A 25,605-nucleotide genomic window follows, 5' to 3' on the forward strand; every position below is an offset into this window, starting at 1 on the left:
AACCGTTCTAATATTAATATAGATACCGGTAATTAAATGTTTAACAAGTTGCACTAACTGCCTTAGGCAACTATGTCTAAACTGAACGCTTAAGCCAAAGTAATGAATAACCTGCGTTTGAAGAGCAGTCAATTATGCTAAAATGCACACTGTAATGAAGCCTCAACAGTATTATCCCTTAACTTCTACAATCGACGTACATACAAAGGATGTTCATGTTTAAATAGGATTTGTTTCATTTTTTGTTTTTTTTAGAAAGGTTTGATTTAATTTAAGCCATGCTGTGAAAATAACATTTCTAGTTCGGTTAATAGTAAATAAACGACGTTGAGTAAGTTGTTAATGCGTATAAGATAAAACGTTTTTCACCATCAAAATGTAGAGCTTGTATACGTGAAAGCGGATTTTCCTTAGAAAGAAATTAGTACTTACGCAAAGAGCCGTTCTTAATTACCAACTAATTATTGCTAATTTATAGTCAGAAGAGGGCTAATTGGGATTTTATCAGATTTTTAAAGCAGAGACGTAAAAACACACCGCGTTATTAAAAATAGGGCTACAGTGGAACATATAAATACGAATTAAAAGCGGGTACTTTTTCTTTTATAGAACAGGTGTTACCCTCCCCACTTGTCAATATGGTCCTTGTAATTAGCGAGAAATAAACTATAGGTTCTCACCGATTTGGGTACATAGAGCAATAAAATACCCAGAGAGGATAAATAAACATAAATATCTCCAAACGAGTTTTCGTAGCTTTTTTGATGGTCGTACACGAAATAAAAAAAATACTGGTTTTAAGAAATGTACCAGCGTGAGCTCGAATTTATCTGGATGAGTCACCCACTTTTTAGAAAGCTTATCGTGAAAACGTACTTACGAAATACCCTGCCATCACTGCAGATAAAGAAAGCAAGGATATGTTATCATTTTTCATATTAGAAAGCTAGTTTACATGCGGCATAGATAGTATTACAAAGGCACTCTAGAACAATTAGTGTTTATCAAGATGTTTTTATAAGGATATCATAGATCGTTAGTTACATTTGAAATTGGCGCGAACGTGGATGGAAAATATAATTTTGCAAATACCTACTTATGCAGGTTTGAAACCTGTCAAAAGAATCAATAAATGATATGTGTGTAAAAAAGAATTAATTATTTACTTACCTTTTGATTCTTATACCTGAGATTTCCGAGAGGTCCAGGTACTGACGATTTTAAAAGGAGGTACCTATCATTTGTTCGCCCTCAGGTGTGCAAGTACAAATGTTACAAATTTAGAAATGCGATTTGTCAGTCAGTACCAACCATGAAAGTATTTTAAACGGTCTCAACTGCAAATCATAAAAAGTAATTCGTGTAATGTGACTTAAATAATTTAGACCGGTTCAAAGCGGTTCACGCAATGGTTATATGATTAACATATTTTACTAGCAAGTTTTTGAGTTATCTGAAATCAGGCTGTAACGTTATAAAATTTATATTGCTGTTACTATCTGACGACGGAAAATGGCTTATTCCAAACAGGTGGCAGTATGTTTTAATACTTAACTTATTAAATAAGGTTGCATGTAAACACAACCTACACTTTTTCTCTGATAGGTGAGCAATGGCGCAATCCTGGACATAAAATCTGTTTATACGATATTTACTAAAGAATGTAGCGTTAAAATAAAACAAATGATTGTTCTTTGTTTGAATTAACATGTGTTAGCGACACAATTCAGCCGAAGAAAGTGATTAAATTCATACGTTATGTGTATAAACTTATACATAAAATGGTCTTTTAAGAAAATTACGTTTTTATACAGCTACTGTAACATTTGAGTCCGTTGAGTCATCAGTAGTCGGCCAAGGAATTCTGTATTAAGTGTTGCTTTATTTATTGGTCGGATTATTTCCATATTGCTTCTTTTTATTGTAAAAACGAGAAATGTGGGCACTGAGCTTCAAACAAAATGCTGCCTTGTATAATTTAGTACATGTATACATCATGTACCGTATGTCCTTCAGAAATCTATATTTAAAATGGGAGTTCCTCGGTTTTATCCTCACACTATGAATTATAGAATTATAGTCAAGAAACGAAAAATATAACTCATTAAAGTACAAGATTTAGTTTACTTAACATAAATAATTTGGCACTTTATAATTTTTACATTTATACTAGATGATATTGCATAAAGTGGTAGTAGAAAACAAATTTAACGCGTTTTAACTACAAAACAGCAACTGCTTTTAATAAAAGATTACCTCTGAGACTAAAAAAGATAATAATTTTGAGAGCTAGGCAAACAAAAATTTGTAAAACATGTAATTTACAACATCAGCGAAAAGTTTTGTATTATTGTTATGTAGAAGTTGCATGTCTCGATGGATCCAGTGTTTTTTTGCTTGAAATTGGATCCTGAAGGTCAAGATGTAGGTAGTGTGAAGTTGCTCAAGTAAAAAATTAATGAATACCACTGTGCTTCGTTTAAAAAACGATTGCATAATAAAAAATGTCTTCGATTAGTCAAATAAAAAATTTTCCAATCAAAGACAAACGGATTATATTAGAAGCAGATCCAAGAGCGATTTGAGTAATCTAATAACTTTACAATACAGTAAAATACATTCACTTTTATACTTTTCCGGATAATATGATTCATATCATTTCTGGTGAATTATAATTCTACAGAGATAATTTATCTGATGTGATTAAATGTTCTAGCTAGATAACGGGAAAAATGATAAAATATGTGTTTTACGTCCATATTGAGAAATATTAACTTACTTTTCAACAGTACTTGAAAATTTCTAGAAAGATACTTCCTGTAGGCCAACCTCAGTAATTTTTTACGCCTACGTCAGGTTCATCCGTCATGGAATATACTCTTGGAAGGTCGTTTGGCCTGGAAATTATGTCATTCTTGCCACATATTTTTGGTTGCACAAAAAAAACAGAATACGTAAATAAGCTTATCTCCTTATCACTAGCTTTAATCGTACTTTTAAATATCGTATTCTGTCTGCAGGTATTTCTTTCTAGTTATAAAAAAAAAAACATTAAAATTTCATAATTTTAAAGAAATCGATTAATGCTAGGTCCGAGTTTTTCCAGTTATCGATATATTTATTGATGTAGATATTAGATTATTATCTCCTCTTCACTAAATTTAATCATACTTTTAAATATTGTATTCTGTCTGCGGTTACTTCTTTCTGGTGGTAAGAAAAACATTAATAAAATTCCATATTTCTCGACATTTGAAATTGTCAGAATGTTAAGATATCGGAATTACTAATAATTTGCAAAAAAAAGATTATTGCAAGATTTAAAGATGTTCCAATGACTAATATAAGTTTATTGATGTTAGATATGAGATATATAATCCAATTATTAATTTTCAGTCAATTACTTAATGAATTGTTTATTAAGATTTTCCAATATAAAAGTATGACATAGTCTCCAGCACATTTATCTATTTATCTAAATCATTATTGCGTTCTTATGTTTTAACTGATGATACGAAATGATATTAATTTTATTACATGGAGAAAATAGCTAGGCCATATAAAAAATTGAGGAAAATTAATTTTATAGCATTTATCAGCGACAATGTATTTTTTTTATATAATTTTAATTCAGATACGTAGTATCATAAATTGCTTATTGGTGAATTATTGTTATGGGCTATAAAAGAGGATTTAATAAAAATATAATTTATGTATACCTGTTCAGCGTGTTCAACCTAGTTTCGCTTCTGTAATGGGGAGGGGAATGACCAGTGATTAATCGAAGATGAGGCCACAAATGAAAGAATACAAACTTTTCCACTTAATTCTTTTTATTATAATACGTATATATCACAAATCCTTTTTGGCTCTCAGAACACTCATCCTATCGGCAACATTTTATTTACTTACAAAAACATGTATTAGTTCTACAAGCACGCATCTTCAAGCACACATCACTTTTTGATTGAATAGTTCTTATGTTATAAACACAGATCTCTGATAAAATTGTTATAATATAATATATACAATATGAGCTCACATGATGACAGAACCATAATAGAAGGATATTCGCATGGCGAATACACCGGGAGGCCCATAATGTTAGTTGACTTGGAGGTTAACCATCTGACAGATCTTTTTTAGGCCGTGAGTAGTACCGTCCACGCGTTTAGTCGCAATGTTGCAATGTTCTTAATCAGGCACTATTCAAATAGATCTTACGGTAGATATGATTCGGTTTAGAAAACTAGTAAATAAAATACATATTTTATGCATCATTTACGAAGATTTTGTTCAATGTATAAAAATATAGATATTGTGCAGTTCTAAGCCATTGAAGTATACTAGAAATGAGCATTTACAATACAAATCCATAATTGTCCACGGGCGCTAAACTGTAATTAATAACAGTCGACAGTCAACTCAGCAATTCACAGTTAACACAAAGCAAGTCGTCTGTTGTAACACATTGTTCCCAACACATAGTGGAAGGAGGCCGCTATTAGAGCACAGTACAACAGCAGTAACTTTTTTTCTCCTTTTCAGGGCTAAAGTTCATTTCACGGACTATTTCTGCAAAAACCTCGTTTACGTTGGTTCTGTTCTTAGCGCTCGCCTCGATAAAAGGACATCCCCATTGTTGGGAAAGACTGTTTCCTTCGGCGTACTCTACCTCTCTCTGGTGTTCCAAATCAACTTTGTTGGCGACTAGCAAAATAGGAACCCTCTCGGTACCCTTTACTCGGGTGATCAGTTCCTTCATGGGGCGGATATCTTGGAAGGTTTGGTGATTTGTGAGACTATAAACTACAACGAACCCCTGTCCATTCTTGATGTAGAGGTCGCGCATGCTGGCAAATTGTTCTGTACCTGCTGTGTCCAAAATTTCCAACACACAGGGAGAGTTGTCCACTTCAATTTCCTTACGATAGAAATCTTCGATCGTTGGATCATATTTTTCCATGAAACATCCGGAAACAAACTGAACAGTCAGTGCACTTTTCCCAACCCCACCCGAACCGAGAACTACAACTTTAAATTCACGCATTGTTCTCAACTTTTCTCTAAAGCTGTTGAAATTTTCCAGTTAGTTGTAGAGAAGATAGCACTATCATCGGTGGATTGCACACACTTTGAATTTTGACAATTATCAAATTTCTGCAATCCATTTCAGTAAACAACTAAACACATTTCGCCATCTTAGTGAACTCTCTCATAATGTTTTCATAAACGTAAAGCCACGAGGGGCCAACTCGGTTAAAGAGAGGGGGATTCAGGCAATTATTTCTTGACTTGCGCATGTTATACATTTTAATACCCCAACTTTGAACTACTCTGCCCCCTATCAGTCATAGTACCTACTTTATAAAGAATTCTCACATGTTGTGAATTACTAACCAAGCAACAAAATAGATGGCGCGAGTTAACAGTGTATTCGGTGTTCTTTAATCAATAAAAAATGTAATAAAAGTTTTTCTTGGTACTTATTCCAGTAGGTAAAAATTCATTAATCTTAAATTCTTGATAAGTTTTAAATTTAAAGAAGATAAAAAGATGTAAAGTGCAATACAGTACAAATAATTTCAAATCGTCGTAGATAGAGGTCCTACTCCATTTTGAGATCCTATTGTATTAAAATAATATTTGACTTATTTTTATTACAGGGAAATAAAAAAATGTTTTAAAAACATGTTTATTTTTTACAGGAAAAAGGAAAAAGAAAGCATTCGAAATATTGCAATATAAAGCAGAGCACAGAATTGGTAAGTCCCTCTTAACTATGCTTTAAATTTCTTAATAGGAAAATTTATAAACAACACCGTCTACAGATTTCTTAAATTGGACAACTTTCCTAATAGCATTTTTGTTCACGAAGCCGCCGTACTTACTAAAATTCTATTGGCTAGTTTTTATCCAATAATATGATATTTTATGGCAGGGAATTATAAAACAAATTACTAGTCATAGGGGAATGAAATTTTTGTGATTTGTCCTTAAAATAACTTACCTGTCAAACATTAAAATGTTGTTACCAGGAATTTGACTTCAATATATAAAATAAAATATATTAACATTTTTTATATTTGTTGAAGTCAGGCACAAATCTATGTTAGGATATTTATTTATAACATTAGATCAAATAAGAGATCAAGAAAGAACATGTTCACTGAATGAGTATTTTTACAGGTAGGGCAAATATTGAATTAACAATGAAATTGATTGAAGAGCGAAACATTAAATAAAATTTTAATTTTGCTAGCGTGGAAAAAAATATTGAGAATTTAGAAAAACTAAAAAAATAATTGTTTTTTTTTAATGGTCATCCTTAATATTTCGTAATAAAGGTAACAGGTCACGTGTCGACTTTCAAAGGCAGAGGTACTTTTTTCAGAAATAGTTATTAGTTGTTGATCCTAACAGGGCGACGCGCTAGCATCGCAGGCCATTTTTCGAGAAACGCTATTAGGCAATTTTTCGAAGCATCCTACTTAAATATTTCTCACAATCAGTTGCAAATTTGCAGTCGTGCCATTTGTAATGCGAATGATAATTAATTTAATTGTTTTAAATTTTAAAAGTAAGAGATATAAAAGCTTTAAAATAAACCAGGCTATCTGATACTTATTTTTGAATATTCAATTTTTGTCAAACAAAAGTTGTAGCAAAAAATAATTTAGGAGATGCTTATTTCAACCCCCTTCAAAGGACAGAAATTTTCGAAAAATGTTCGAGAAGTTGCACATGCATTAGAAAATTTGACTATTATACATTTTTTATTTTTCAAATTACATATTTTTTTGAAAATTTTGAGAGGCTGTATCTCTTAAAGGGTCAATATTTTACTAAGGTCTTTTTATGCAAAACGTGATGTTTTTAGCTGTAGATTCACCGGTACCATTTGTGTTACTTCTTTTGAAAACACCCTGTATATGTATTTGGAGACTAATAGGGTCAGAACTGAACTGGAAACTGGAACTGGTTTTATAAATTATTTTATGATAAACCTTTGTGTATAAACATGAAATTTCGGTGACGTGCCGCTTGCGTGCTTGCGATCTTGCGAATTATTTGCTGCTAAATGTTGGCTACGCCAGTTTCTCGCCCGCACAGTATACTATTTGATTACTATACTGTGATATATGCCAAGAGTTAAAAATAACTATTTTCTGTTTGTTAATATAGCCGTTCCTTTCGGTTAACCTACCACTCTACCGCAATATTACTAATGCTATCTTAAAATTGTGACTCAACATTTCTATTCAATACGCGTTGTGCATATTTATAAAAGAATCACGGTCATCATTTAACAACATTTACTTTCTAAATAAAGGCACATTTGCAAGGATAAATGTGGTGGTCTACAGGTGGTGGTGAATATAAGGGTTAGATAAGTATTGATCTATTTTCTGTCAAAATTTATCATGTCTTACCCTCCATCCCATCAGCAAGGGCAGGGACAACATCAGGGAGGGATGTATCCGACTCCTTACAACAGTAAGATTAATTTAATGTTAATATTTGGATTTCTTTACCACCATCTTTTTTAAGCTAATTATCCACCTGCCCCTGCTCCTGGTTATACCACACCAAATGCACCAGGTTACGGTCCACCACCTGGTTACGGTCCTCCACAAGGATACCAACCGGGGCCCTATCCGCCTGGACCTGGACAGTATCCGCCAGGCCCTGGTCAGTATCCTCCAGGAGCCCCCTATGGAGGACCTATTACAAATCAACCTATGGGACCTGGGGGACCTTCACCCGGCAGTAAGTTGTTTTAATTTCAAATGTAACTACTTTAAATATTTTAATCAATTGTCCATTTATTGGCGTTATAAAAGAATAAATCAATGAAGGTGCAATTTTAATAAAACACTTGTGTAATATTTGATAATTTTAATGTTATGTGAGTACAAGGTGCCATAAAATCTAAGTAAATCGGTGCCACAGCTTCGCTACATATAGCTTTGTTAAGGGAGCCTTAAATACATTAAATTTGTTTTTGTTAAATTCATAGTGATGTCAGGTGAGAGTCAGAAAAAAATTGCTATTTATTTAGATTGATAACATCGCTTTTAGATAAACGTAATTTTATTTGATAAATCATTTATAAGATTGTTTACTTTTATATTATAGAAAAGAATATGATAGTAATAGAATATCTAGTAATAAATCAAAATGTAAAGCAAAAATCCTCGTATTTGTTCAGAGAAAAAAATAAATGTTATTTACCGCACAGTTGTTCATAAAGATTTAAGTACGTGCTGTTATGGTATTAGATAAGAAAATTTAGTTATTAAGTTAAGTCCGCCATGGGCATCATAGTATAGTGTTGTTGTTTTGTGGGGAAGTTAATGGTTTTTAAATGATGAAGTTTATCATCGCAACAATGCTATGAAAATAAATTAAGTGTGAATGAATTTATTGATAAATAAATAGTATTTGTTTCCACAAGACTGATAAAGATGTTGATGAGCTTACTTTAATAATGGGTCAGTATGAAGAATAACAATGTCTGAGTTAAGATCTGTATTTAAAGTGAACACACAGATATTATTCAAAAAAATTAGAAAATTGTTTAAAATAAAGAAATCTCCAAAAAATAAAGGCTACAAGAAGTTTCTGTCCGAAGAAGAACAGAGGTTTGACATTTTATATATATATATCTACTTGTTTATATATTTTTTTTTATACATATTTTTATTGTTATATATTTTACTTGTAGTAACTAAGCATTATTTTGAAACAGAATTTTATTGCCCTTTTTTTAGAAATATGTGCCAAAATTCTAACCAGGTTTTAACTCATGAAAACGAACAACTTTTATGTAATATAATTTTATGAGAACTCACATTTTTATTCAGTATTTTGTACCTATAAAAATAACACTAACGAGCTGCTGATGTTTTAATTGTTATTTTTTACTGACATAAATATTAAATACTAACAATTAGTTGACAATTGTTGTGCTTTTTTTATTTGCTTATTAACTCAACTAAGACTTTAGACTTACTCTTCAGCGGCGGGTAATAAGAATTTTAAAATTTTAAAAAACCAAGACGTCTTGAGAGAAAATTGCTATATTGAAAAATTTGTTTCTTTTGACGAGTTAAATGCGGGAAAAATGTTGACACTTATTTCTGGGACACCCTCTATACGGCATACCTAGTTCTTTTTTATTTTCAGTGACATTTCTTAAAATAAATTTAGAAATACATCTTTGACTGTATCCAACTTTCCAGAAACTGAGAATTGAAAAATAATTAATCAGAAAATGTTATATATATTTTTTTATTCAGTAACAGTGTTGATAAGTATGTATTTATAGATTTATCGTATCATATGGATTTTTCCAAGTTACTTTTGTTGTTGATTTATAACTGTTAATGCTGAACTCATATTTACTGTGATATTTATTTCCTGTTTCCTAATTAAAAGTTTATTTGTCAAAATTTATGATCATTTTAAAAATTTATATTGGGAGCAGTTTAATGTTAACTAGATTAATTATTATCATATATGAAATAAGTAACAAAAACAAACCTGATCTTATGGCACCGAAAAATTGAGACATAATTTTCAAAGAATATTTTATTTCAGACAATAAATCAATTTTTTTTTCAGCTAAATAAGTGTAAAAATAAAAAATTTGTAAACAATAAAACAATTAATGTTTTACTTACCGTGACAAATTTATATTGTTTAATATCAAAGGTTGATCCAAAGCATAAAAATTCAATTACCATTTAAAAAGTTTGATAAAAGTATGCCTTTGAAACTCCTAGCATATCAATTGTTTTGTAAATTTCGTATTTAGAAATATTTCTAAAATTTAATATATATTTTCAAAATTTTCTAAATTACATGCATGTAAACCAATTTGAGATACATTTATTTTATTGATACTTTTATGCCTAACATGACTCTTTTCAAAAATGTGGTCTACGCTGAGTTTTAATATTTTTAATGAATTTTAATTTTTTAGGTGGTTGGATGAATATGCCGCAAGGCATTCCCAACTGCCCTCCAGGATTGGAATACCTTACTATGATTGATCAACTCCTAGTCCACCAAAAAGTTGAAATACTCGAAGGTACATATAAATAATAAAATAAACTGCTAAATACATTTATTTTTGCATTCAATTTTAAATTTCACCTTTTTCTAGCTCTGACTGGATTTGAAACCAAAAATAAATTTACCATTAAAAATAGTTTAGGTCAAAAAGTTTACTATGCTGTTGAAGACACTGATTGCTTAACTCGTAATTGTTGCGGCCCTCTTAGGCCTTTCGACATGAAAATCCTAGACAATTATAAGAATGAAGTGATACACCTTTACAGGCCATTAGCTTGTGATTCTTGCTGCTTCCCTTGCTGTTTACAAGTAATTGATCATTCGATTTCTACTTCTACGAGTACTAATTATGCAATCATTCCAGAGCATGGAAGTGTCAGCTCCTCCAGGAACAATTTTAGGTACTGTCGAACAAGAATGGAGTATTTTCTGTCCATCGTTTGCAGTGAAAAATGCAAGTGGTGACACCGTCCTCAAAATCGAAGGTCCATTTTGCACAATGAGTATTTGTGGGGACGTAGAATTTAAAGTAATGTCCAGCGATGGTTCCGTACAAGTAGGGAAGATTTCAAAACAGTGGTCAGGCCTCTTAAGGGAAATGTTTACTGATACCGATTACTTTGGAATTACGTTTCCTATGGACTTGGATGTTCGAATGAAAGCTGTAATGTTAGGGGCTTGTTTCTTAATTGTAAGTAAATAAAAGTTATAAGGATTTTAAGTATTACTTTTTACAATGTGACAATAATCGATGTATTTTAGGATGCAATGTTCTTCGAGAAATCCACAGGAGATGATAATGCCGCAAGTGTGCTGTAGCAGCATTTCTAGGTATCTTGGAAATTTGTTGTTATTACTATGCGCCAAGTTTTGATTTTTTATTTTTATAAAAATATTTGTTGTTTGGTACAACTTAAAAAATATGATTTTATATTTGTTATCTATTATGAATTGTTTATATATCTATTGAACTATTTATTTATACTTTGCACAAAGCATAATATGCTTACTAATGATATAGTCCAAAACTCGAGCAACTTTGTGGTCTTAAATGAAATAATGGCCTTTAAATATAAAAAAGAATATTTATTGTTAAGTCTACTAACTATACAAATTATCGAATATATACGAATATCTTACTGATCCTATGTAACTGTGTTATAATTTTTTGTTTTTGTTCTTTAATAATAAAACTTTAATTTTGCTATACTGTGTACTTTTATATGCAAATTTATGTAGGGTCACCATGCCGGTTTTCGACCATTTAATAAAATGTAGTACATATGTGAAATTAAAAAAACAAATTGGATTTATAATAAATTACATTTAAAATAAATAGTTTATGGGAATAAAAGAATTTTTGTAGCAACAAGGGTGCCAGACGTAAACTGATCCCTTCATAACGCAAAATGAAATTAAATTTTTAAAACCCTTAAAACCGTATTGCACTGGATCCCTTGACAGGCAATGATTTATTACTTTGCATCGAATATGATCCTACTATAGATTTATTTTGATGGTTAACTAAAAAGGTCTAAATATAAATTCTTCATTTCCAATCGACATTAATTAAACCTAAAATTAATTAAAAAAATATTTTGTATTAAAACTATTTATGTACATGTATATTTTTAAACCTATTATATTAAATGCATGTGTATTTTTTGAAAGTATATAAAATTTTTTTACAAATACCTTAATAAGCACCATGAAAATTGACAAAATAAAAATGATGAACAAAGTAATGAGAAACATTAAAAATATAATTTCGAGTTAAAGTAAAGCCCTTCTAATTGTACGATTTTCTCTAAATCGCTATTCTGTTATTAAATGGAAAATATGCCCCATGTCTAAATAATATTTTTTTAACATCAAATATATTTGTGTCATATCGAAAAAGATGCCTGACTAAAAAATATATACCTACTTTTAAGTATTTGTTATGGGTATTTTTTTGTTTTAATGAAGAGAAGAATTTGTAAGGTTTTTTAAATTCATTTTCGTACAAAAAATAATTCGCCACATAACGATTAAACGCTTCGTACAAGAAAACGGAACAAATAATTGACCGCTGTTGGTAGAAGAAGAAGAAACGGGCATCCGCCAAATTTTTTGTTAAAAAAATATTTAACCTCAAATTTCAAACAGAAAGAAGGTTTGACATTGACGGTTATGAATTATCTCCTATTTATGTTTTTCAAATTTCATTAAACCATGTCAGATTCAGCAGAAGATCTACCTACGCCTGTTAAACGCAGAATTGAAAGAAATCGGCAAAGAGCCATTATTTTAAAGCGAAGTAAACTTGTATCACATCCTTATGCAAAGGGGTAAGTGTTAATAATTATACCTACTGATAATTCAAATCTTCGTGATATTTATTGAATAATGAAAATAGTAGAAACTTTTAACGGGATTGAAAATAGTTAACATTTTTTTAGTGAAGTGATATCAGAAGATACAACTACTCTCAAAATTGGTGCTACAAAGTATAAAGATACCGGAGGAGGATTTCTGTTAGAAGAACCTGACGAACTTGAAATTCCTGTTAGTACTCAAAAATAGTTAATAATTAAAATAACATATTTGGTATTTTATAGGAAAAAGTAGTCACTCAAGTAGAAGCTCCAATTTTTGAGCCAGATCGCCCTACGTGTGAAAATTGTGAGAAACCGTTCGCAACTTCTTGGTTGTTTGATCACTTCACGTTCAGATGTTGCGATAGTTGCAAGTAAGTTTACCATGCCATTGGGATCCACTTGATTGTTAATCACAATTTTTTTATTTTAGAGATCCCGAAATTCATAAGCTAATCACCAAAACGGAAGCAAAGGATACATATCTTTTAAAAGATTGTGATTTTGATAAAAGGGAACCACCTTTAAAATGTATCAAACAGAAAAATCCACATAATGTACGATGGGGAGAAATGAAATTGTATTTACAGATACAGGTACCTACTTGTAGTAAATTGACCCAATTTAATCGGTTGAATTTATGAAATAATGTAAATTTATTGTTAGGTTGAAAAAAGAGCATTAGAAGTATGGGGTAGTGAAGAGAAAATTGAAGAAGAGAGACAACTTAGGGAGGAGAAAAGAGTTATAACAAAATCGAAGAAATACGAGAAGCATATGAAGGAACTAAGGAAAGGAATGCGCAGTAGTTTGTACAATCGTACTACGGCAGGAAAGCACACTCATGATTTTGGTCCAGAAACATATAACGAAGAAGATGATACTTATCATCATAAATGTACTACTTGCCCATATGAAGAAACTTTTGAAAAAATGTGAAACCTTTTTGGAATAATTGGGATACAAAATTTTAATGTTATGATTTTACTCTTGAACATAATTTTAACTTCTTTTTTCACATTGTTTTTTTATATATGTAATAATGTTCTATAGTTTTTAATAAAATTGGTGATCACTTAGAAATCTATTATTTATTTACTCAGGTTGCATCATGTCGAGATTTAAGCACTTTTTCATTTCGGGTGCATGTTAAAGAAAAACATTTATTATTTCAAAATTAGTTTATTTACAATAATTAAATATCTCATAAAACTATGGAACCAGTTTTATTATAGATTCAGCTTGTTTAAAACAAGCCACCTTTTGGTATTACACTTGCAAAATCCCCAATGACCATCACAGATATTCATAAAAATTACAACACTTAATTAAACATGGGAACATACAAAAAATATGGGTAAATTTATGTTATTGTCGATTTTTGTTTATTAAATATAGTTCAGTCTATGTGGTAATATGTGACGTGGGAATATTTTCATTAATTTTCGATTGTTACAAACAATTCATTATTTTACATTAAGTAGTCAGTTGTGATTAATTTTAAATATAAAAGAAATTTAAATACTAGAACAGTCTGTTTGGAATCTCCATTACATATCAAAATCAGACCAAATCGAATAACCCTATCGACACATAAATTTGTTTTTACTTAACAGACTTTTCATAATCAAGGAATGCAATTTACTATTTTTTATGTTCGGATCTTGTATGATAATAAAAAAACTAGCATTGGTGTTGGCCTGAAACCACTCTGAATGTACATTTACTCAACCTGAGATTATATTCCATTTATAAATAATATACATAAAACCTGGCACAAAACTTTGCACTTGAAAATAACACATTCTAATTAAATAAATAATAGTCCTAGAAATTATCTTTACATGGAGGAACAAGTAATTGATCCTTGCTTTGTGGAAGACTGTTTTTGAAATGAATGTTATCCGGTAAAATCGTGGTGGATCTGTTGTGTCTCAAATGACTTTTAACAAGATGTCCCGCCGCAAGAGCAGCCATAAGCGATAACTCTCCTGCAAGTACCATTCCACATACTATCCTAGCGAGTTGACTGGCATTTTCTCCTGGATTTTCAATGTGTGAACCTTTCACACCGAGCATTTCCAAGCAAGCAGCTTGAGCTGGTAAAACTGTTCCTCCTCCGATTGTTCCTATTTCTATAGACGGCATTGTACATGATATATACAAATCTTCACCAATTTCACCCCAAGGTTCCATTAGTGTCATGCAATTACTGCTTCCGATATTTTGAGCAGGGTCTTGACCAGTTGCTATAAATATTGCTGTAACTATGTTTGCTGCGTGAGCATTGAATCCACCGATACTGCCGGCTATTGCCGATCCAATCATGTTTTTGGAATAGTTTACATCTACCAAAGCGTGGACTGTCGTTTTTAGGACAGTCGTTACTACTTTTCCAGGTACTATTGCTTCACAAACCACCGACTTTCCTCTACCCTCTATCCTGAAAAAAGTAAACACCATGTTTGTACTCTCATTTAAATTATTCTGGGATAAAGTTTTAAATATAATTGCTTACCAATTTACTGCAGCTGGTTTTTTGTCTGTGCAGAAATTTCCACTAAGACTTAAGATTTCCATATCTGGGAATTTTGTTTGTACAAATTTTAGGGATAATTCGGTGCCTTTCGACAGCATATTCATTCCCATTGCGTCTCCAGTTTTGGCAACAAATCTAATAAATAGATATCTACCGGCTATTCTTATCAGGATTCTAGTAAGTCTGGCGAATCTGCTACTAGAATCGAACTTTTCCTTTATTAACTCAAAATTCGCTGGAATTTCCATCCATTTCAAAGCCGCACTGGAAATTCATTGATATTTAAACAATCTGATTGCTTTTAATATAACTTTTATTTACCTAGCTTTAACAAGGGAGGGAAATCGTACAACAGGTCCTCTTGTCATGCCATCTCCAACAATACTGCTAGTCACACCACAATTCTTTAAAGCTCTGCAACCTCTGTTAGTGCTAGCCACTAGACAACCTTCTGTAGTGGCCATGGGTACAAATAATTCTCGACCATCCAAAAGCAATGGTCCAGCGTAACCAACTGGTACCGGCATGTAGCCAATTACGTTTTCACAGCAAGCACCCATAACCTAGAAAACGAGAGTGTTATTTCATATACAGCTTTAAATCGTATAAACTAACTTTGAAATAATGACGTTTTTTTCATGTTAGTTTACTTACTTTTCCATAGTCATAATTTTTGTAAGGTAAGTCTGCTAAGGCTCGCGTAAAGTTGCCGTCACTTCCTAAAATTTTTCTCCGAATCCCAACACCTCTTACCGGATCGTCTACGGCTTTTTCTATTTGGTATGCAGCGATGTGTTTATTTTTGACTAATAATATAACCTCTTCATCTGTTAAAGCAACAGCCCCTAAATCTGAGTCGTTATATATTTCTAAACATTCTTGCAAACTGCGGCAAATTTCCTGTTCATCTCTTGAGGCAGAGCTGTCACCGTCTGATTCGTATTTAGTGGTTTGTACTTCTTTATCTTCGAATTCTACTTCTAAAATATATTTTAATGTTTACGGCTTTAAATGAACTGTACAAATGAGTTATTAATACCTGATGTGTCGTCAGAGATGTTTTTTCCCAAAAAGAACTTCTCAGCTGGTTTGAAAAATGGCATCGCAGGCGGGAACTTGTTTCTTAATTCTTGATTTAATTGTATAAATTCACTGCTTTCTTTATCTAAGCTCTCCGACAAGGAAGCTCTGATTTGTTCGGCAAAGTCCTCTTTATTTTCAAAGAAAATAAATTTGATCACCAGCGCCAGCAGGAGAATTAAAATGACTATGTGGTCTGCACTAAGAGTGACCCATCTGAAAAATAAAATTATTTAGTAAAGAATTATTACCTATTTTTTTTACACGCACTTCATAATATATCCATGCAAGGCTGTTTCTTCAGTACGATTTAGGGTCATGTGTTGTTCGGCTACTAAGGGACTGATGTTGTCAACATCCTCTTGCCTGAATGGCCATCGACTAAAAATAAAACATATGTAGCATAACGCAACAAATTTTACTCGTAATGACTCCATTATTATTATTCCACATAATCTATGCAAAAATCTAACGTAACAATATGGTAAAAATGTGAGAAGAAAAAAGGTCAAGAACTTGTAAATATTAACTAGTCGTTTAAAAATGGGTTATTTTTAGGGTCATTGAAATTCTAATTTTTCTCTATGTTGTACATACCTATGAGCATGGACTAGCATTAATCCTGCTGACATTATCAATTTCACTCTTTGCACTACGGGATTCGATTTGTGGTCTTCTTCCTTGAACGTCTTCGTTATCAATGAATGCTTCTTACCATAAATAATTGTTGTCCGGGACAACTGAAACAGACAAAGGTTTTTAAAACTGTATTCACTACTTTTGAGAATATATATCTTTGAAGAACTTTTATGAATAGATTTTCTTAAAATAGACATTTCCTTGTGTGTGGACCATGTCATATTCTAAAAATATTTTCATTTTGTGTTTAGTAGTTCAAGTTACTATTTAAATATTTAGTGTACCTATGTCCTTTTATTCCCAACAATTTATGTGCTTACCTCTAATATTAATGATAGGCAAGCTGGATAGAATGTCATAAATACGACGTAATTTACCAGAACAGACAGACATGCGAAATAAGACAACATCTCAAGTCGGTGCACACCTAAATGGAATTAAAAAATTTATTGCAGAAAAAGATTAATTTTAATTATTAAATTAGATATATACATATTTTTATATAATCCTACCTGATAAAGTTCCAACCCCTATGACCAAGGTTTCCACAATAGTGTCCAATGTAATGGTGGGTCCTAACAGAGACATCCCTTTGGCAATGTTGCTTTTTACTTCAGTTTGACTAGACGCGTTCAACGCAAATTGGGCCAGCATGGCAGCTTTGGACAAGTCAATCAAAAGGAGGAAGAAAAATAAAGCATCCCTAGAACAAATAAAAATCATGTTTTTGTGTTTCTTTGAAGACTTTTATTAAACTTACTTCAAATCCGCCACATCGATCCGGAGAATGTTTAGGACTGTCGTAGTGAAAATAAAACTTGAGAAAACAGTAAACAGGCCGGCTATACCTGAAATAACAAGAAAGTGATGTTATAAAAATTTTTATAGTAAATTTTTTCGTTATATCTTCTAAGAAAGGGGTGTTTGCCTGCTTCTTCAATATTAATAGAAAATGAAATAATGTGTCAAAAAACTTACCCTGTATTTTTTATTTTCGTATGAAATCATTATTTAAAAAGATATAAAATTTTAAACGAATTTGGCGGACAGCTATGACGTGCTAAACCATGCCATACTTGCGCCATCTATCAATAAGAAGTGCAACTAAAATCTCATACCACTGCCCTTCTCATTTTATCTACTAATAGAGAGAGACATAAAGTAGTTACTTAAATAAGACGTGCATTAGAAACAGTTTTCAACAGGCATTTGATTCAAAACTATAAATTTTGAATTTTATTGTATCAAAATGCGCATGCGTCTGACTGTTGGTAACTGTTTGCACTGCTTTAGGAACAAAGCTAAAATATGTCTATAGTCTAGTACGTCACAAGTTGATGGCAGTATAAATAATAATATATAAAATCAAGTACAAATTTGTATAAGGAGATTTTAAAATGTTCTCTTTTCGACTGATGCAAATACAGATTATGTGTACTGGAAGATAAAGTCACTTATACCCTACTGTAGACTGAAAAGTTTGTTCTACAATTTTTTTTGTTTCCGCGAAACTGCTATATAATTTTTTAAATGATTTTAAAATATTTATATTTCAAGAAAGTATCGACTGAATTAGATTACGCTCACGCGTCGAGAGAATAGCTGGAAATATTTTTACGTGACTATAACAATATACAAGAATGTTTATGGAAGATACGTAATATGATTATTATAGCATAAAAGAAATAGTCACTTTCTCCACTGCGGATTACCCAAAGACCATGACATTGAATAATTTTCTCTTTACTTTCTTTCACCGGCCCGGCCGTACCACTGTAGCTGCCAGCGCTACTGTTAAAATTTAAACTAGAATCTCACTGGACTTACCTAGTATGTACTTCGAGCCTAGTTTCTGGAGTTTGCAGAACTGGTAGTAACAATAGAGAACTGCCAGACAACGGATAATGGTCATTACAATCACATCTGCAGCATTGTATTCCGCCTGCAACAACAAACATTGAAAAATAATATGTTACGCCACTGTCTGCATTTATATTTATCTAATAAGGATATATTTAAAATTCTCTACACTCTTTTGATATTACAATTGCCATTACCATCTTTTTCGAATTCAAGATGGTGGTAAGCGATTATCTGCTTTGCTTTTTTTGATTCCACATGTATTACGCTGCAATTTGTTGAATAATATTTTACAATAATACCCCGAATGGTTCAATAGTATGCATGGAATGAACTCCTGTTGCAAGTCGAAGCCAATTTTTTAAAGCAAAATGTAGTGGTGAACGCTGTTGTTGGTTTTTGTGGACCCGCTGCACATCATAGAGATTTTGCTTTAAAAAGGTAAACATATTTGGCTTTGAAATTGGTTCGCCTTGTATCTTACGTCGAGGCAGTTAAACGTGCCTTGAGGGTGTGTTAATTTTCACGTTCTCGAATATTTATCAATCTCTGAAATGGAGAAGCTCTTCCATAGACAACAAACTGTGTGGTGCGGCACGAGATAACATAGCTCTCTGCCTTTTCACTGAAGTTTTCAGGACCTATAAACACGGATAGTTTTACACGTAGTTGTGGTTTTATACTTATTTTGCCAGTAGTTAAATGAAAACTTGTAATCTAATTTGCAGGCAAAACAAGTTAAATTTTTGGTCTCGAAAATATTTTATAAGAACGGGAACCGGCGGTTGGTGTTAGAGAATGAAAGCAGTTTTATAGAATTCTCCCAATTCTAAAGGGGGTGATTAGGGAGAAGGATCATTTAATATTTTAGCAAATATAATCCCATAAACTGCCGTATCGACAAAACCATAAAACCGAGGGGAGCAATTACGTTCTCGAAGGCAAAGAAATTACTTTTTACTCCAGAATGAGTATTTAATTCCTCGGCATCGAACCGTTTGATTTTAGCTCGTTAGTACCGTGCTTTCCGGTGGGGATATTTAAACCGAAATTTTTCGACGATGTTTCGAATAAAATAGTAAATAATGTTATTTTTCCTTGCCTTGCGAAATGAAGAAGTAGTTTTAAATACATTTTATTTTTTCAGATCAACCACGCGGCACCGTCACAAAGCATCGACGCCAGAAGCAGGCGAGTTACAAACATTTTTTAAAACACATTAAGAAAGTCACCATTATAATTTTTTATTTGAAAGAGTAATTGAGACCGTATAAAATTGCTCTCCACGCTACTGATCTTATTTATATCCCCATCGCTTAGGTGTCTAAATTTGGCTGTTAATCAAAACCTGTCTATATAGGATATTATTAACATTCTTCCCGGTGAATATTCAAGAAAAATACAAAACCAGTATATTGCAGCTCCATAGTGACAAAGGCTAGCGTTTTCTAAATTAAAAAATAAAATTTCTTGCGAGAAAAATTTTACAATTTGTTCTATGTATTTCGATCTTAATTTTTAACTGCAGTTTCAAGGTCTAAAACCGATATTTTATAATATTAGGTAGGATCAATTGTCTTTTCCAAAGTACTTTTCTAAATTGTTAAAATGTTACATCAATGAAAATCAATGTTGCATTTTCTTGGTCGTAATTACAAGTATTATGTTTATGTACATATGAGCATCCCATTCATGATTATTAGCCCATCGCACATTTAAAGACGCGAAAAAAGTATCTAATATAAACCATACATTCGAGTGCCAAGAGGATGTGCAATAGATGATGCAAGTTTGTCCCGATTTGAATTTAATAGCTAGGAGTGATGCTGTCAAATGCAAATGATATCAATTTTCTTTTTTTACTTTCGTCTAGCTCTGTAATTGTAGATCTGAATTAATGGCCGCACGATGACAAAATAAATACGACCACAACGATATTCCTCATTCACTTTCACTGCCAATGTCAATAATCTCTATGAGATAAACAGCGTGAGTTACGTGGAGAGCCAACGAAAACGAGTTTGCGAAATGAATGGAGAATGTAGAAACTTTCATAATTTTACAAGCGGTAATCTCTTTTCCAATATTTATAATATGTTGGTTGCACTGCATGCATTAAAACGAAAACTTACATAGGTATTGTATTTTTGAAACCGAGTGAGTTACGCGAAATTAAATGTGTACAGGATGTAGCTAGTACCATGCGAAACATCGCCATTTTTTTGAAAATGTTGTCACTGCCGTTCTTGAGGGTGAAAATTCGAAAAATATAGAATTATTCAAATTTCGTGGCTGAAAACGTACATAGGTATTGTATTTTTGAAACCGAGTGAGTTGCGCGAAAGTAAATCTGTCCAGGATGTAGCTAGTACCATGCGAAACATCGCCATTTTTTTGAAAATGTTGTCACTGCCGTTCTTGGGGGTGAAAATTCGAAAAATATAGAATTATTCAAATTTCGTGGCTGAAAACGTACATAGGTATTGTATTTTTGAAACCGAGTGAGTTGCGCGAAAGTAAATCTGTCCAGGATGTAGCTAGTACCATGCGAAACATCGCCATTTTTTTGAAAATGTTGTCACTGCCGTTCTTGGGGGTGAAAATTCGAAAAATATAGAATTATTCAAATTTCGTGGCTGAAAACGTACATAGGTATTGTATTTTTGAAACCGAGTGAGTTGCGCGAAAGTAAATCTGTCCAGGATGTAGCTAGTACCATGCGAAACATCGCCATTTTTTTGAAAATGTTGTCACTGCCGTTCTTGGGGGTGAAAATTCGAAAAATATAGAATTATTCAAATTTCGTGGCTGAAAACGTACATAGGTATTGTATTTTTGAAACCGAGTGAGTTGCGCGAAAGTAAATCTGTCCAGGATGTAGCTAGTACCATGCGAAACATCGCCATTTTTTTGAAAATGTTGTCACTGCCGTTCTTGGGGGTGAAAATTCGAAAAATATAGAATTATTCAAATTTCGTGGCTGAAAAGATATTTAAGGAAATAACAGTACCTAATTAATTTTTGAGCTTTTTATCAGTTCGCAAAAAAGTAAAAAAGCGTCTGGCGAATCTGCAGTTATCTGGAATTCTGGAATGTCCAGAAAAAGTGCTACACCGTAACACAGATAGGATAGAGTGAATAGTAAATAGACGTTGGTAGTTTGGAGTGGCTGTCAATCATTTAAGTTTATTACCTTCTTAGTATACGATCCCTATCGTGTTCTGTTTAATTTTATGGAGAAATATTGTGTCATCGTAAAACATATCCTTATACGTGGAAGACATTACATGTATAATTTAATACTTCAGACGTTCAAGGGCTGTTTTTGCGACTTTAGGACCTTGTAAGAATCGAGGAGGGTTTCTTGTTGCGCCAGTTTTGTAAGTAAAATGTCACCACAATTACTAACATTAGTTGTATTTCTTCCTCTGTCTAAATTAGTTTTGTCTTAAGACGTGTTGTATGCATTTATGTAATTTACTACTTGCGATTCTATGCAACATCTAAAATATTAAAAATATAATGAATTAATGATTTTTTAAACAGGTTAACAAAATAAAGCTCTTCAAATGGCACAACGAATAATGTATGTACAAAAAAAAAACGACAAGAGTCAGTCGCTTTATACAATATTTTTATTCACTTGGTTCCATTAACACGCTCGAAAAGACGTTGCAACAGAAGTGAACATCCGCCATGTCTTTATTTTACATAATGTGCATCTTAGACAGAGAGCGCCACTAACATTGTTTTACAGCGAATTTGTTTATTTGGACCCACAAAAGCGCGAGTTTAATGTGATGTTTGCAGTAATCTATTACCGATGTTGTTATTTTTTTACGGAATAGTTAAATAATCTTACATCAAAGATAAGTGCCTATGTGCGACCACACAAGATATTGTGCTTTTGTTTATCTTATTAATATTTATGTGGCATATACACAGCCCGTCGTATGTCACAAACAAACCAGAATAAAACATAACGGTAATGTTTACAACGTCAACTAATATATCCTTTGTATCAAGAAATATGAATGTTTCTAAATTTACGCTTACCCGTACTTTTATCAAACGTATAGGTTTTCTTATTTACAGTTGAACTTTCATAATTATAAGTTATAACGTGAAAAGTGTTTAGCGGTAGTAAAAATGGAGTTATTGTAATCTTCCCGACGACGATAATAACGATTTATTTATTCGTACGTACAGACGTGTTTTATGACTAAAATGGTTAAGAAAATAATATTGTTTAGTGCCAAAGTGTTAATTCGCCTTTAGTACCTAAACATAGGGAGCGTAAAACGAACGCACAAACTGGCATTTTATTGATTTTAAAAGGAATTTATTGCGTGCAAAAAGTAGAAGTTTTTTGATTAAACAAACACGAACGGTTGTTAAAATTCATTTTGTTTTATATCTGTATACATATTTTGTTTTAAGATCAACTTTAATTACTGTATATACTTTCTCTTATTTGTTTTCCACACAATAAATGTCAAAACGAGGCTGACTAGTAAATTTAGTTCTGTTTTAGATGTGGCTTAATGCGTTTTGGCTCTTGAGATCATTATGGAGATGGGTATACATTATTTATTACGAATTTTAAAACCATCAGTTTATACGCTATTGGTATTTACGCCATCGAATAAAGATCAAAACGTTCTATATATACGGTCGGACACTGACCTACAATACCAAGTTGTATATTACTTCAAAGTGCACGGCTACTATTATATTACACAGGGTGTTCAAAATGCCGGAGAGAAAAAATATCACATTTTGATTTTAATGGGGACATTGTTTTCTTTTTCCTTTAGTTCCAATGGTTTATTCTTTGTCGTGAGGTTGCGAAATATCTTACCTCGTTCAGGCATCCAACACAGTATCGAACTGCCGGCTTCGGTGGTGGCGCTGGGTGTTGTTGGTCGACGGTCAGCATACATGCTGTCAGCGTAAGGGTGGCTACGATAACTTCCCAGGGGTGGGAAGCACAAAACTCCCCGTGCGCGCGAAAGATGCGTGTGGTCATTTTTAAACCTATCTTCAGATTTTCCTGTAACAGAAACAATAGTTGCGATAATATAAAAAATTCAAAAGATCGGTAAAAATTTTTATCAGCGACTAAAATTCAGTTATTAGCTAGGGATTTTGAAACAGTACAGACTATATTTTGTCTGCGACTGTACACAGTAGAATCCGTGTAAATTGAATGTAATTTCTTAATTGCTCTATTTTTAGTACACGTACAATTTTTGTACAATATAATATTAAAGGTTTTGACTTTGACTATCCCGAAAGAGGAAATTAAATTTAAAATGTAGCTAACAAAAGTCAAGTTGAATTAAAAGGAAATTACTTGGACAGAGAATGAACATGTACACATATCAATGGGTTCTAACCGGACGTATCACTTCCTATTTTGGGAAAGAAGTGAAATGTAGTCAATAAGTTTGACAAGGAAATGAAAATAATTAATATCTATTTAATTCCTTCAGTTTTCAGATTTCAGTTTTCTTGAGCCATAGTTTATTTATATAAAAATTACCAAAATATAAAAGTGCCCAAAACCTTTATAAAAGCAGCCAAATATACGTTTTTGAACTCGCTGAAAACGCTGGTTTTGTCAGATTTACTCTAACTAAAAAAAAAATGTGTGCTAATTTTCTTGAGCTATATTATAGTTTATGTATATTTCGTAGGAAAAATTACCAAAATATGAAAGTGGCCAAAACCTTTATAAATGCAGCCAAATATACGTTTTTGAACTCGCTGAAAACGCTGGTTTTGTCAGATTTACTCTAACTAAAAAAAAATTTGTGCTAATTTTCTTGAGCTATATTATATATGGTTTATTTATATAAAAATTACCAAAATATAAAAGTGCCCAAAATCTTTATATTATCACAGAGCAAATATCAGTGTTATACTAATTAAAACTAGATGTCATCTATAAAATTTAACGCCCTTTAGATAAAATAAAAACTATACAGAGCGATTCATTTGATATGTTCACTATAAAAATCGGAAATTGTAGGAAGTAAAAAAGTTAAAATACAAAAAGTTACAAAACAATAATTAATGATGAAATTTTTCCAAACCTTCTAGAATTTGGTCGAGTTTTTGTGAAACGCATTTTCGTATTGCCTCTTTATCGTAGAAGCATTTAATAATTTGTTGTCATTCAAAAAAAAAAAACAAGAAAATAGTCCAGTGTCAACGAAACTTACAAAAAAAAAATAAATATTTTTGTTATTTAACGAACTTGATTTCCGTTGTGGTATATCTTTAACTGAATGAAGCTATAGTTGAAAACTATTGTAAAATATAAATTTTGCGTTTATATGTACATTGAAAAAATATCGATTTAATGCTAGTCTAGACTTTTGCGACCATAAAAGATTTATTATTCAGTGTTTCTTGAGAATATTAAGGAGATACTACGTTTACACAAAAAAAAATGTTAACAAACAACATAGTTGCATTGGCTTTATATTAAAAAGATTTAACTTTAAATTTAGCGATAACTTGCTAGTAAAATCAATTTATTAAAGACAAAATTACACACTCAAGTAAATGTCAGACATAACCAGTGCCCTGAGGGGCAAAAATATTAAACAACTGGAAGAAAATTGTAGGAATAATATTTAACTTGTAAAATAAGTAATTTAGCAAAATTATATTGCTTTTGAGGTGTCAACGAGGACTAAATAGTGAAAAATTGACAATGTAAGCTGTAAGTTAACAATTTTTTACTAAGCAATGTAATGAATGAGAGTTATTTTAGGTGGGTTATGATTTCAAGGTATACGAATAACATATTTTTTTTATATTCCTTGTTAATTTCAGTCAAACAGGATAAAGATAGGATAGGACGAAGGGGATTACTTAAGAAAATTGAAAATTTCTGGCAGAGGTCATGTATTCCCATTCGCCGGTGTCAGACCTAATATCGATAATGCTCTGGAGAAAGTTGAGAGATTTCCAGACGGAACATGTTTTTCAACCCGTCTCGCTTAAAATCGTTTCTTTTATTCCTCCATCTCTGCTGCC

The 25,605-nt window shown here is 32.0% G+C and overlaps 4 protein-coding genes across 6 annotated transcripts in view; 2 read left to right on the forward strand and 2 right to left on the reverse strand.

The window, feature by feature from the left end:
- Positions 1-3,823: 3,823 nt before the first annotated feature.
- Positions 3,824-5,233, reverse strand: LOC108916899 (ras-related protein Rap-2c). Its single transcript, XM_018723220.2, has one exon. It carries the CDS (start codon positions 5,048-5,050, stop codon positions 4,505-4,507), a length of 546 nt encoding a protein of 181 aa, XP_018578736.1. The 5' UTR covers positions 5,051-5,233; the 3' UTR covers positions 3,824-4,504.
- Positions 5,234-5,710: 477 nt separating this feature from the next.
- LOC108916897 (phospholipid scramblase 2) lies at positions 5,711-11,289 on the forward strand. 3 transcript variants are annotated; one of them, XM_018723217.2, is made up of 7 exons: positions 5,711-5,765; positions 7,334-7,497; positions 7,552-7,770; positions 9,989-10,096; positions 10,172-10,389; positions 10,445-10,771; positions 10,843-11,289. In XM_018723217.2, exons 2-7 carry the CDS (start codon positions 7,425-7,427, stop codon positions 10,897-10,899), a joined length of 1,002 nt encoding a protein of 333 aa, XP_018578733.1. In that variant the 5' UTR covers positions 5,711-5,765; positions 7,334-7,424; the 3' UTR covers positions 10,900-11,289. The 3 variants fall into 3 exon arrangements, with proteins under 3 accessions (XP_018578733.1, XP_018578731.1, XP_018578734.1); XM_018723215.2 differs by lacking the exon at positions 5,711-5,765 and having other exon boundaries at positions 7,061-7,497; XM_018723218.2 differs by lacking the exons at positions 5,711-5,765; positions 7,334-7,497; positions 7,552-7,770 and adding an exon at positions 8,338-8,645.
- Positions 11,290-12,200: 911 nt separating this feature from the next.
- On the forward strand, positions 12,201-13,492 carry LOC108916898 (DNA repair protein complementing XP-A cells homolog). Its single transcript, XM_018723219.1, has 5 exons — positions 12,201-12,410; positions 12,522-12,627; positions 12,681-12,811; positions 12,871-13,033; positions 13,104-13,492. The coding sequence occupies exons 1-5, from the start codon at positions 12,295-12,297 to the stop codon at positions 13,374-13,376; spliced, it is 789 nt and encodes a 262-aa protein (XP_018578735.1). The 5' UTR covers positions 12,201-12,294; the 3' UTR covers positions 13,377-13,492.
- Positions 13,493-13,603: 111 nt separating this feature from the next.
- Positions 13,604-25,605, reverse strand: part of LOC108916896 (3-hydroxy-3-methylglutaryl-coenzyme A reductase) — a 30,350-nt gene continuing 18,348 nt past the window's right edge. Inside the window, exons 2-13 of the mRNA XM_018723214.2 lie at positions 23,417-23,608; positions 18,523-18,637; positions 17,456-17,543; positions 17,208-17,398; positions 17,016-17,122; positions 16,654-16,796; positions 16,327-16,437; positions 16,016-16,272; positions 15,631-15,956; positions 15,298-15,539; positions 14,956-15,240; positions 13,604-14,880 (exon numbers count right to left, since the gene is read on the reverse strand). Of these exons, the coding sequence (XP_018578730.1) occupies positions 14,265-14,880; positions 14,956-15,240; positions 15,298-15,539; positions 15,631-15,956; positions 16,016-16,272; positions 16,327-16,437; positions 16,654-16,796; positions 17,016-17,122; positions 17,208-17,398; positions 17,456-17,543; positions 18,523-18,637; positions 23,417-23,584 (2,649 nt within the window). The 5' untranslated portion in view covers positions 23,585-23,608 and the 3' untranslated portion in view covers positions 13,604-14,264. The remainder of the gene's footprint in view (positions 14,881-14,955; positions 15,241-15,297; positions 15,540-15,630; positions 15,957-16,015; positions 16,273-16,326; positions 16,438-16,653; positions 16,797-17,015; positions 17,123-17,207; positions 17,399-17,455; positions 17,544-18,522; positions 18,638-23,416; positions 23,609-25,605) is intronic.

This window comes from Anoplophora glabripennis, unplaced genomic scaffold, assembly GCF_000390285.2.
Source record: "Anoplophora glabripennis isolate ALB-LARVAE unplaced genomic scaffold, Agla_2.0 scaffold2, whole genome shotgun sequence".
Taxonomy (NCBI): Eukaryota; Metazoa; Arthropoda; class Insecta; order Coleoptera; family Cerambycidae; genus Anoplophora; species Anoplophora glabripennis.